Raw genomic sequence first — 12,568 nt, 5'->3', positions numbered from 1 at the left:
GTCATTCTTTACTTAAACTAACCAACAAATTTGTAGAAATGAAACTTTTGGTGAAAGGGAAATATATTTAGACCATTTTGAGCCAAAATTCACTTGTCTATGAGTTTGCATTAAAAATTCAGGATTAATGCGCTACATAGTACACTAATTTAAGATTTCCAGAAAACCGGGAGTAATTTTGGTAGTACCTGTCTTTTCAAAATCAGAAATTTGTTACAAGACTTTAAACATTGGTTGAAAATTGGCACGTAGGAAGGTGATACATGTACGATTCAGGATATACCTGGTTTCCTTGAAGTTAAACTTAAGGTAAAATATTTAGAAAGCTGTGAAAATTGCAAAATTTGGTTGAACAGATAGGGATTTTTAATTGGTGGTCTGACACCAAAGGCATCCGGATATTGTCCCGTCATTGGACGAAATTTTAAGTCAGATTAGACTTCCGGTTTGCGTTTTTCTGTATACTTTGAACATACATATACAAAGAATAAAGTGTATTTTCAGAATTCTATCTGCTATCATTTTCAAGTTTACTATCTACGGCGGTCACAGAGTTTATTAAATAGAGAGAGTCTGTATACCATATCAATGACCACCATGGATCGATTAGTAAACTTAGAATTTACTATCTACGGCGGTCACAGAGTTTATTAAATAGAGAGAGAGTATGTATACTCACGTGTGTAAACTATACCAATGACCACCATGAATCGATTAGTAAACTTAGAATTGAAAGTAATAACACTATATTTATATAGTTACTGTAATGAATGTTCATAATATACAGATAAGCGCTAAAAATATTCATGTGAACTTTTGATACCTTTTCTAAAATTCTCCAGTCATTAAATCTTTTACAAAAAAAAAAGAAGATGTGGTATGATTGCCATGTTGAGACAACTCTCCACAAGAGACCAATATGACACAGAAATTAACAACTATAGGTCAACGTACGACCTTCAAAAACGAGCAAAGCCCATACCCCATACTCAGCTTTAAAAGGCCCCGAACTGACAACAAACGACAACCACTGAATTACAGGCTCCTTACTTAAATGTTCATAACATACTAAATGTATGTTCATATTGAAATTGATAGAAAACCAAAAATTGGGAATTTTGGAAATAATGACCTATGACTTATGATACTTTTGCTGAAATTCTCCAGTCATTCAATATTTTACAAAATTCTTCCAACAACACTTTACATACTTTAAACTACGCTCTGAATGACCGCGATTTCGCGGGTGTGTTCTAGTTTAACTTATGTTTGAGTGCCTGAAACATCGACTTGAATAAATATAATATTTAATACAGAGCATACTGAAATCTGAAAAGGGGTAAAACCACTATACCTTGAACAAATTCAGTTAAAAGGGGGGGGGGGTGAAAATGCTACTAAATTTAGATTATATTTATCTGGGGTCTACAACCAAAGGATGATAGGACATGCAACTAACTACTTTTTCAATTTGATTGTAAAGTAAAATGGCTGTTTCTTTTGGGTTTTTTTTTAGCATCTCTGTTCAAACGTACGTTGGTCTAATATTTTCAGGTTCTCTTTGGATTGCCAAATAATATTATAATCACCTAATTGAATGTTCAAATTATTTTGCAGTGATGTTCTGTATCGAAGGAAGACTGTCATAAAATCCAACAGTTCCGGATGGCCCGCTAAACTAATTGCTTAACATCAATAACGATGTAAGATTCAAGTGTCTGATCCAGCACAAGTTTAGCCAGATTTTCCACACTGGACAGTGTCTGGAATTGAGAGGATATCAAACGGATGACGTGTTATGGAATGATTCTCATGTACATATGACAATCATATGCATAGGAATGTGGAGCTAGACTCTTTCATGCAACAATTTTTGATATCCAATATAAACTCCGAAAAGATAAGATAAAAAAAAGAAGATGTGGTATGATTGCCAATGAGACAACTATCAACAAAAGACCAAAATGACATTGACATTAACAACTATAGGTTAGAAATGTACATCAATGAGAAACATTCTTTGTTAATAAAATCCTTCCAAAACTTAAATGTGTCATTAGTGTTGCATTATTTATCAGTAGAGATAATTAGATTCCAGTCAGATTGTCCAACTGAAGGTTTTTGTTGGAAATGTTTTGTAAATCTTGGCTGTTTTGCAAGACAAGCTTGGCTGTCCAGGTTGCTCGGCCGCCCCTTTCAGTATGAGACAATATTTTGTTTATTACTAGTATATACTAAATCACTAACGCAAGAATGGAGCGGGCCTCCTTTTAGGCAGTTAGTGCGAATCACCTTATGTTTTAACCATTACATGCCAAACCGGGTGGGGGAAGTCTTTTTCATAATAATAATACATTGAGATTTAACATATACTTTCCTATAGGAGGGGTCCTGATCCCGAAATCCCGGGCTTAAAAACACGTAATCCCAAAATCCCGGGCTTAAAATCACGAAATCCCGATGTCCAGAAATTCGAAAAAAGAATTCCCGGATCCCGAAAGGGTCAATACCGAAATCCCGAGCTTAAAAACACCCGATCCCGGAGTCCCGATAAAGGTCCTATCCCCCTCCTATATGTAGTGTTTGTTTTAAAGTATTTCCAACAAAATTCCTCAAATTTGGGATCATAATATTGTTTAAGAAAAACACCTTACCCCCTGTACTTCATAAAAGTGCAAAGTCTTCTTCAACACAAGTGCATGGTTAATTCGGATCACATATTTTCTATTCCGATATTATAAGAATTCGAAAGTCCATATCATTTACAATATCATTCAACATTTTTCTGGGATTTTTTTTTACTACCAACGTTTAACCTCGAAGTTACATTGTAGTAAAAAAAAAATCCAATATAAACGTTGAATGTAAATGATATGAACCTTTAAAGTCTTATATTATAGGACTCATGTTTTTCAAATATAATGTGTTGATCAATTATGTTATGATGAATTTAATAAACTTCACACTGGGTTATTTGTCACGTATATTGATTACATTATATCGAGTTGTCCCAACGATACACTTGTCGGTGTGCTCGATTATACGAATTTACCGACATTCAAATAGACAAAATGACCTAACTTTGAAAAATTCTTGTGACGAAACTACATTTCGGAACACGTTAAAAATTGGATACCCAAAAAGCTGCATTATTAAGGTTTGATATATATTTTTTCCAAAAAAAAAGAAAAATATGCAGTCAAATCTGGCAGTTTTTAACACACCCCTATGTTGAACAATAGATTGTATAATTAACAGCATGTTTGGCAATTAAAAATTCATATATTAACAAATTTAGCTTTAACATATACTTTACGTGTAGTGGTTGTATAAAAGTTATATGATGGTTTTGTGTTTTAAGAGATATTCATCCCTATGCATATCGGTTTTTATGCGTAAATTGTCTCTCCTTTTTTTCTACCTTTTCTATCTCTTTCATAAGAAGAGTGATTTTTCTATTGTTCTAGTGTCACTGGAAATCCCACTGAAGGCTTAGTATCAGTTCGTATCTACGGTCCCTTCGAGAGTTGTTGTTTGGGTTTTTAAATGTGCAGAAATTGATGCACTCTCTCTTTATATGTCATCAAAACAATGTCATGCACAGTGAAGACATCCAAATTATATCCCCGATTAAGCACATTCCATGAATAATTTGTTATGCCTGAACTACCTTTAGTCGAAATCAAAAGAAATTTCTATAATCTAATATTTTCACAAGATAGACATGTAATTTGCAACATTTAGTGCGAAAAAAACCAACATATTCATAATCATTAAAATAAAAATGTCGCAAGTGTCAGGTTCGAAGCACAATACATATTAAAGTCTTCAAACCAAAATGTACTCGAAGCTAAAAATCGTCTATGACAATTCTTGCTGAAAGGGTTCCAAATTTTCGTTTCAAATAAACCGTATTGTTATGAAACACTCATTTATCAAAATGTATCATATTTTCAACATTTGGTATAGTTTTATATGATAAACCGCCATACATCAATAGAAATGTGCTATCGAAGAAATTTAGACGGTAAAAATATGTTTTACTAAATAACCCACATAATGGACACGAAAACACTTTGCAATAACACTTAGTGATTCTAATACCGAGATTCATAAAACATAACATAGACCACGTTTTCAAGTTAAAACTTCGGCGGAGGGAAAACGTTTTTGGTTGATAATGATTATACATATATTACACTACAGTTTTAAAATCTACTTTTATTTCAATTTGAACAAGTTTTCAAAGCAAAGACTTTGACTTCAAGAAAATTCAAGTAATCCGTCCTTTGGATTTGAAGCTTGACATAACGGCCTCTCATTCTTTTGGTACATTCGAGAATTAAGTGTTCACCTGTTTGACTTGGACCTTTGTTGTGTGCACACAACTTCATTTCATTCAAAGTTCGTCCAACAGTAACATCCATGTTTTGAGTTCGTTCAGCTAAATATAAGACAGAAGTACTAAATAAAGGCAACAGTAGTATACCGCTGTTCAAAACTCATAAATCCATGGACAAAAAACAAAATCGGGGTAACAAACTGAATAGACAAAATCCCACGAGAATAACAAATATAACATATATATATATATAACATCAAAACCAAATACATGAATTTGGGATAGACAAGTACCGTGACACGTCTTATCGCAATGTGAATTTACACTCAAAAATAAGAGAAAACAAACGACACAACGTTATAATGTAATACACACAGAAACGAACTATAATATAACAATGGCCATATTCCTGACTTGGTACAGGGCATTTTTAAAGGAAAAAATGGTGGGTTGAACCTGGTTTTGTGGCATGCCAAACCTCGCACTTTTATGGCCATGTGAAATATAACATCAAAATGACAACAAAGGACTACAATACAAACACAATTGACAAAGAATCACACGAACAACAGCCAACAAAAGGCAACAAGTTCAAAATTTTAATACGCCAGAAGTGTATTTTGTCCACACAAGACCTACGTGTGACGCCCAGATACAAAAGTTTGAAAGCCGAAACGAGTACAAAGTTGAACAGTATCGAGGACCAAAAGATCAAAAAGGTTGTGCCAAAAACGGCAAGGGTCTTCTGTTAGTTACCAGAAAATCCCTATAATTTAGAATAATTTATACTTTTGCAAACAGTAAATTTTATAAAATGAGTATTCAAAAGATGTACATGATAAAACTGATGTATTAACTAATTACAGGAAACAACTGAAATACATTTACATAACCAGACATTTGAAACACAAAAGTAGACACATCTGAATAAGTTTAAACCTCTACGCCAAGTGACGTCCTATTTGAAACTGAAAAATGACGAAAAAATGACGTCATTTGAATTTGTAAAACAGATCATCAAAAAATGAGAAATGACGTCACATAAGAATGAATAAGATATAATTAGGATTGATTTAAGATTATATATTTGAACTAAATACTGATATTGCATTTAATAACAAAGCACATTTTAATACTTATTAATATCAAACTAAGGTAGCAATTAACTATATTATAAAACTATGTCCGGTTTGTTTTGAATCTAACTTCAAACGTAAAATATCGTACTGATTACGTTGAACGAAATCAAATCTGATAAATGAAGGCGGTAATTAATTTTCTTTACCATAATACATAAATATAATAGAAAAGACGTCAACACATTTGACAAAATATAAAACATTGTATCTGTTGCACAGGTTTGACAGAGAAATTTATATTTACCCACTGATCTGCTGCAAAATGACAAAGTTAATTTCAAGATTCATTGGCAGTGGCGTAGCTAAGTCATTTTTACGTGTACGTCCGAACCTGAGCAACGGGCCTTAAGGTCCCAAACGGGTCCAGGTCAAAGCACCTGCTGATAGTGGGTTTAAGAGGACGAATCCCCCAAAAGCTATCGAGTTCTCGAGAATGAGATACGATTCCTGTCATTAATAAAACTCATCAATAGCACATACTTTAAAATCTAAATGGTTTATTTTTTATGTTTAATTCATTCATGTACTAATTTTGAATGTAATGGTCAAGGAACAAACATCCAAACCAATAACTTTGAAATATGTGTACAGGGAGCTGCGGGGTAAAGCATTTAATTGACAAAAAAAATCGTTAATGAACATGAAATAATTAATTTTAAGAGATGCTCAGTTGCAATATTAAAATATGTTAAGAGTGCCGTGATAACCTGATTTCTTCCCGCAAAAAGTGCATTAATTTATGATCATTTAGTCCTTTGCAGGATTGAAACAGATCAACTTTTTCATTAGATATTTTTTACGATCTGCTTACCATTCTGGAGCACCTGAGATAATCCCTAATTTTTGGTTGGATTCTTGTTGATTAGTCTTCAGATTTCTATGTTGTGTCTTGTGTAGCATTATTTATCTGTTTGTCTTATTTCTTTTTTAACCATGGCGTTGTCAGATTGTTTTCGATCCATGAGTTTGAATGTCCGTCGGGTATCTTTTGTCCCTCTTTTGGCAAGTATATACAATGGCAAGTTGTAAATCGCCTGAAGTCAACTTCAGTATATCATAAATTAAACAGAAACAATCAAAGGTCTTCAATAATCATTAACTTATTCATAAAACAAAGAACAAACTAGATTTGCCACATATAAACCATTTATCAGGTTCCTGATTTGCAAGGTCACATGAATAATAGTTTTGATGATCTCAATTCTCCCTTTTTTATTTAATCAGGTTTGTCACAAAACATACATAAAAGACAGTACAAAAAAGAAGAAAAGTACTTAAAACTGTGAAATAATAGAAAACACAACTCAAATTAAGAATCAATATAATACCTTAACACAGATTCTACAGAGTTTCTGCAATGCCAACTCAATGTACTTTTCTGCTTATAAATCATTCCGCCCCACTCTGAAATTGATAAAATTTACCAAAAAAACTCATCATTGTTGACAAGTTGGCACGTCGACAGGTAGACAATATGACTACAAAAAATACAACTCTTTCAACAATGTCAACTTCAATTTGTGTGTATATGTCCGTATACTCCAGTTGACCAAAAGATACAATGTTCGCTTTATTATTTAGAAAGAGTGTTTTTTGCACATTCAAAATACCATATACGTAATTCCATTTAGTAAACATTTTACATTATTGATTTCGTCATCAAGATTCTTCAACTTCGTAGTATATTTGACAAACATTTAAACTTTTTATTATTTTGTAAATATAACAGATCTATAAACAGAAGGTTTAGATACTTTATAAACAGGATTTACCTACAATTTTCGTTGGAAAATTCCTGTACCATGTTAGGAACATTTTCATTTGTTCCGTTGTTTGTCAAAACGATTGCTAATCACAAAGCACAATACATATAATCATTAAAAGTCTTCAAACCAAAACGAACACATAGTTTAAACAGTCTACGACAAATCATACTAAACGAGTTCCAAACTTTCGTTTCAAATATGATTAATTATGAAACATCCCTTAATGGACACGCACACTTCATGCAATAACACTGACGATTCCAATAATGAGAGTCACAAAGGATGACATCGCCACATAGAAAATGCAATATATTAAGAACACGTCTACAAGTTATAACTTGAGCGAAGGGAACACGATGTTGAATGATAATGATAACACATGTATTACTCTAGTTATGACATCGACTTTTATTTCAATTTGAACAAGTTTTCAAAGCAAATACTTTGACTTCAAGTAGATTCAAAGCTACAGTCCCTTGGATTTGGAGCTTGACGTAACGACCCCTCATTCTTTTGGTACATCCGAGCACTAAGTGTTCACCTTTCTGGCTTGGACCTTTGTAGTGTGCACATAAGTTCATATCGTTCAAAGTTGGTCCCACAGTAACATCCATGTTTCGAGTTCGTTCGGCTAAATATAAAACAAATAGGATTAGGTTGTCAAAAGTATTTATATGTCAAACTAGTTATAAAATAATTGGCAGTATGTTTGACTGATGATTCTTTTGTATTATGATTTTGATGTCATTATTTTAACATATGCGAATATTGTTCTTCACAGTAGGAACAGTGTCTGACTGGAATCGTGTTTTTTTAGCGTTTTGATTTTTTTTAATGAGACGACGTTTTTTTCGAGAGAAGTCCTGGTTGTTTTAAGGGCGGTCAAGGTTTTATCGAGGGAATAAAATCAAATAAAACTGGCTTTAATTGTTATATGTGAGTGCAAATAAAGTTCTTTTCAAAGTATGAAAAGGTTATTATTATATAACGCCAATTTGATAATGCTGTATTACAATTCACGTACATTTAGGGAAAACATCTGTCATTTTGTATATATTATTGTTTGACACTTCTTATAAAAGAGGAACGAAAGATACCACTACCTGTCATGATGACAGACTGCTTATTCGTCGTGCTTAAGCCAACCCATTTACTCCTGCCCCGCAACTTAGACACCGGTCGTGTTAAGTGTTCACACATTGATTATTATATTTCATAGATGCCACCTAACAGCAAGGCACCGTATATTAAGGTTTCCATCTAAGTGAAAGTCAAACTCATAGATGGAAAACAAACTGACAACGCCATGGCCAAAAATAAAATACAAACAGACAAATAATAGTTCAGAAGACACAACATAGAAAACTAAAAACTAAGCAATACAGACCCCACCAAAAACTGGGGGCTCTCAGGTGCTCCGGAAGGGTAGGCAGATCCTGCTCCACATGCGGCACCCGTCGTGTTGATTATGTTATTACAAATTTGGTAAATAGACTATAAACTACATGGTCTCCGCCATATGCATATATTGCTATATTTATCAAATATGTATGCGCGCAAATGAAGACTGTTCAGAGCATGCACTATCACTGTATTCAACCCGCTTGCGTTTACCTTACGTACTAGTTTGGATCGATATCACATGTCCAAACCCATGGTCACATGATTGAATCTAAACCATATTTAATATTTTACGTAGGGAACCAAGATTTATTTTCGATACCGATATTGATTCCGTACAGTAATTATTGTAATGTAGACAATATTTATGTGAGCACAAACAAATATACATAAATGGGGAAATGTTGTAAGATTGCAAATAAGACAACTTCCCACAAAAGTTCAAACGACCTTCAAAAATGGGAAAAACACATAATTTATAGAAGGCTTTAAAGGTCCTCGACATAAAAAATGTGAAACAATTCAAACAAGAAAACTAACTACCTAATTATTACATTGCAATTCCCCCTAAAAAAATATAAAAGACATGAAATCAACATAAACCACTGATTACAGACTCTTGGCTTGGGAAGGCACCTTCAGAATGTGGCAGGTTTATATATGTTTGTAAGCGCCAAATCATAGATCTCTAACTTTGGACAATGGTGTGACAGCACATCATAAGAAAACTCTGTAAAACAGTTGCAAATGTTTCATTTACTATATGTTTTGATAATAATTTGTTTCATCGTTCTAGAAGGAGAAAACAAAATCTACTATATATACTCTGTGATGGGATGATATTCACATTGAAGAAGGGTAAATATGATAAATTTCCACGTAGGTGACTTCTATAAAAATATAAGCATCTACTTCAAGTTATAAATGCATGTCTATTTGCTTCGTTTTCTTCGTAACAATTTAGTTAATTGTTATTTTTTCAATGAAACAAGCAAAAGAAGGATGAAAGAAAAACGCAAATTAAGCAGACAAATTGAAATATTCTATAGCAACGGCATAATTTATGTACAAAACATCAAACGGAAACAAAAATGTTCGTTATAGTTTCTAAAATATCTAAGCAACATCTTGCGAAACAACTTTATTCCAAGTCACGAGTCCTTTTTTTAATATCATTTGTTGAAAACAGTTTATCTTATTGGAATTCACTCACCACAACAAATTTCACGATTCCATACTTCTACTCTTTCAACCAGGTATTCCCTTCCCAAATTTACCCACCAGAAAGGATTTTTCTCAGTGTTTGTATGTATCATATGCTCGTAACCACTAGGTGTAAGACCATCTACACCGTGACTTGAGTTATAATCAGCGCTAGGACTGAGTGTTGAACTTTGACCAGTTGACTTTTTGTATGAAACATTTTCCACGCATTTGTTCATTCTCCTTCCTGTTTGGTGAAAAAAAATATACATATACATTACTAGTATTTACGTTTATAACGGTTCTGGTTTCCATGACTAAAGACCTCCTTTTGTGCAAAATGCAAACAAATTGAGTCAGAAATCGATCATTACTATTTGACTGTACATTACATACAAAAAAGTCATGTGTAAGTTCTTAATGTGATTTTCAGTTTGCTAACATACGTGGGATTTCCCGAATTTAAGATATGAGTTTGTAATGGTTTGGGTATCCATTCATGTTCTGTTACAGTATTAATAAACGTTATTATATACATGTAGTATCACAAAATTAAATGTGATCAGTTTATATTTGCTTTGATTATAACGTCTTCGAATTGAATGGATATCTAAAAAGTGAATCTTGAATTGAGCGTTTTGAAAATACGAAATTATTTTCTTCAAAGTTACATACCTGGACAGTTTTTGACGAGCATATCCTGTAGTATGTGTGTCTGTTTTGTTATAGTGAGGTTAACATAGTCCATCATTTTTTGTAGATTTGAATCATCACACTTCATAAGATTTTCACCATTTTTGCCTGAAATGGTAATATGACACCCAGAAGACAGAGTATACAAAGGTAACAAAGAAACCACAAATATTAATGTTTCCATTACAGAATCCTGTAACATTGTAGAGGGTGTTTGACATGTAGACATTTGTTGACAAATATAAAAGTTATAACAAAAAACTGTCACGCAAAATAATCATTTGTTATTTGATAGCACCATCTGTGTAAACTTGATCATTTGAAATATACATTCTTTCCGTGTTATACCTACCATAAACAGTAAAAATGAACGAAGATGCCATAGCATTTGCCTTCCTTTTTCAGTTTCCGGCTTCGACTGATTGTTCCTCTTCGTTTGTATTCACCTTGCCAAAAGAGAAAAATTGCATTTTCTTTTCGTATGTCATCGGTTTATCAAAGAGACTAAAACATTCAGTCAACTGGAACCAAACATTGCCCTAAATATCCAAACAGTTTTAAAATTGTCCCAGAAGGATTTGCTAATAAACCAGCATGGGTGTTGACACCAAATATCAAAGTTGTATTTTGTACCGTTTTTATTGTATTTTATGATTTTTATTTCTTTCTTCTTTTCTTATTTAACTAGCAATATTTAAATAAGGAATGATTCTGGTTTTAATGACATTAAACAACTCCATTTTATTTTATAAAACCTCGCGTATACAATATAGGAAGATGTTTCATAGAAAACGAGATTGATAAAAGAACACCTTATTCTTTGTACATTACTAATTATATAATCCTTTTTAACAATAGCAATGCAACATATCACCAATTGTTCCATGGTAGAATAGAGAGATTTATATTCTTCCGTCTGTTCGGTTATTTTTGTAGCATTGATATCGTCAAATTCAGAATCTTTTCCATGTTAAATACCCGTATTATTCATTGTGTTCGACACTTATAAGATCGATGATATAAACGTAACTATATTTTCTATTTTGTTTATGAAGACAACACAAGAAACTCTCAGTTAGACAACTCATAAAGCATATTATACAATTACTATAATTGACCAAGAAACTAACACATTGTCTACCCAACCTGTAATGTATATTATACACATTTAATCATTTTTACCAGCATGTTAGCAGTAGTTCTAAGACATTTTTGGGAAATAGACCGTAACCTGTAGAAGGTGGTGATTACATAGATAAAGTACTTTCTTTTCCCCTACCGACCTGCCTGCCCAAACTAAACTCGACAAAGCATTTTTAAATTACAACATGTAGTCTTCAACTTTTGGCAGGTCTATACAATGGCAAGTTGCTAATCGCCCCAAATCCATTTCAGTGTATCATTGATTGAACAGAGATAATAAAAAGTCTTCAATATTCATCAAATTCTCCAATAACATAGAACACGTTATTGTATGCCGTAAATCAACCATTTGCTAGGTTCCTGATTTGCAAGGTCACATGAATAATAGTTTTGGAGATTTCAATCCTCCTTTTTTATGCCACCAGTTTTGTAATAAAACATACACATCAGACCTTATGTCCGTATACTCCAGTGGACCCGAATATAAAATGGTTGCCTTATTATTTACAAAAAGTGTTTTTGCACATTCAAAATACTTTATAAGTAATTCCATTTCGTAAACATTTTATAATATTGAATTCGTCCTCAAGGTTCCATCTTCGTACTATATTTAACGTTAAAACTTTGTATTATTTTGTCAATATAACGGATATATGAATAGGAGGTTTAGCTATCTTTATAAACAGGTTTTACCCATAATTATCGTTTGAAAATTTCCTGTACCGTCAAAAACGATTTTCACTTGTTCTGTTGAATTTTTAAAATACCAATTAAGGATATTCTAACTCAGGAACAGATAACCTTTGCTGCAAAACTTTGAGGAATAATTCGGTCCATAATGCTCTTCAACTTCGTACTTTATTTGGCATTTTTTAACCTTT

The 12,568-nt window shown here is 32.7% G+C and overlaps 1 protein-coding gene across 1 annotated transcript; it reads right to left on the bottom strand.

Annotated features, from left to right (window-relative positions):
• Positions 1-7,631: 7,631 nt before the first annotated feature.
• On the bottom strand, positions 7,632-10,720 carry LOC139522280 (fucolectin-like). The gene is made up of 3 exons (XM_071315830.1): positions 10,527-10,720; positions 9,862-10,098; positions 7,632-7,878 (listed from the first exon to the last, which is right to left on the bottom strand). Exons 1-3 carry the CDS (start codon positions 10,630-10,632, stop codon positions 7,661-7,663), a joined length of 561 nt encoding a protein of 186 aa, XP_071171931.1. The 5' UTR covers positions 10,633-10,720; the 3' UTR covers positions 7,632-7,660.
• Positions 10,721-12,568: the final 1,848 nt, after the last annotated feature.

The sequence above is a fragment of the Mytilus edulis genome, chromosome 5 (assembly GCF_963676685.1).
Source record: "Mytilus edulis chromosome 5, xbMytEdul2.2, whole genome shotgun sequence".
NCBI classification, from domain to species: Eukaryota; Metazoa; Mollusca; class Bivalvia; order Mytilida; family Mytilidae; genus Mytilus; species Mytilus edulis.
The sequence above is the reverse complement of the archived record's forward strand: the minus strand, read 5'-3'. Positions and strand labels throughout refer to the sequence as shown.

Coding starts and splice junctions, on each gene's coding strand:
- LOC139522280 (XM_071315830.1), bottom strand. CDS start 10,632: ATGAAGTGTGATGATTCAAATCTACAAAAAATGATGGACTATGTTAAC. Junction 10,099..10,526: donor GCTCGTCAAAAACTGTCCAG/GTATGTAACTTT, acceptor TTCACCAAACAG/GAAGGAGAATGAACAAATGC. Junction 7,879..9,861: donor GAATCGTGAAATTTGTTGTG/GTGAGTGAATTC, acceptor TTTTATATTTAG/CCGAACGAACTCGAAACATG.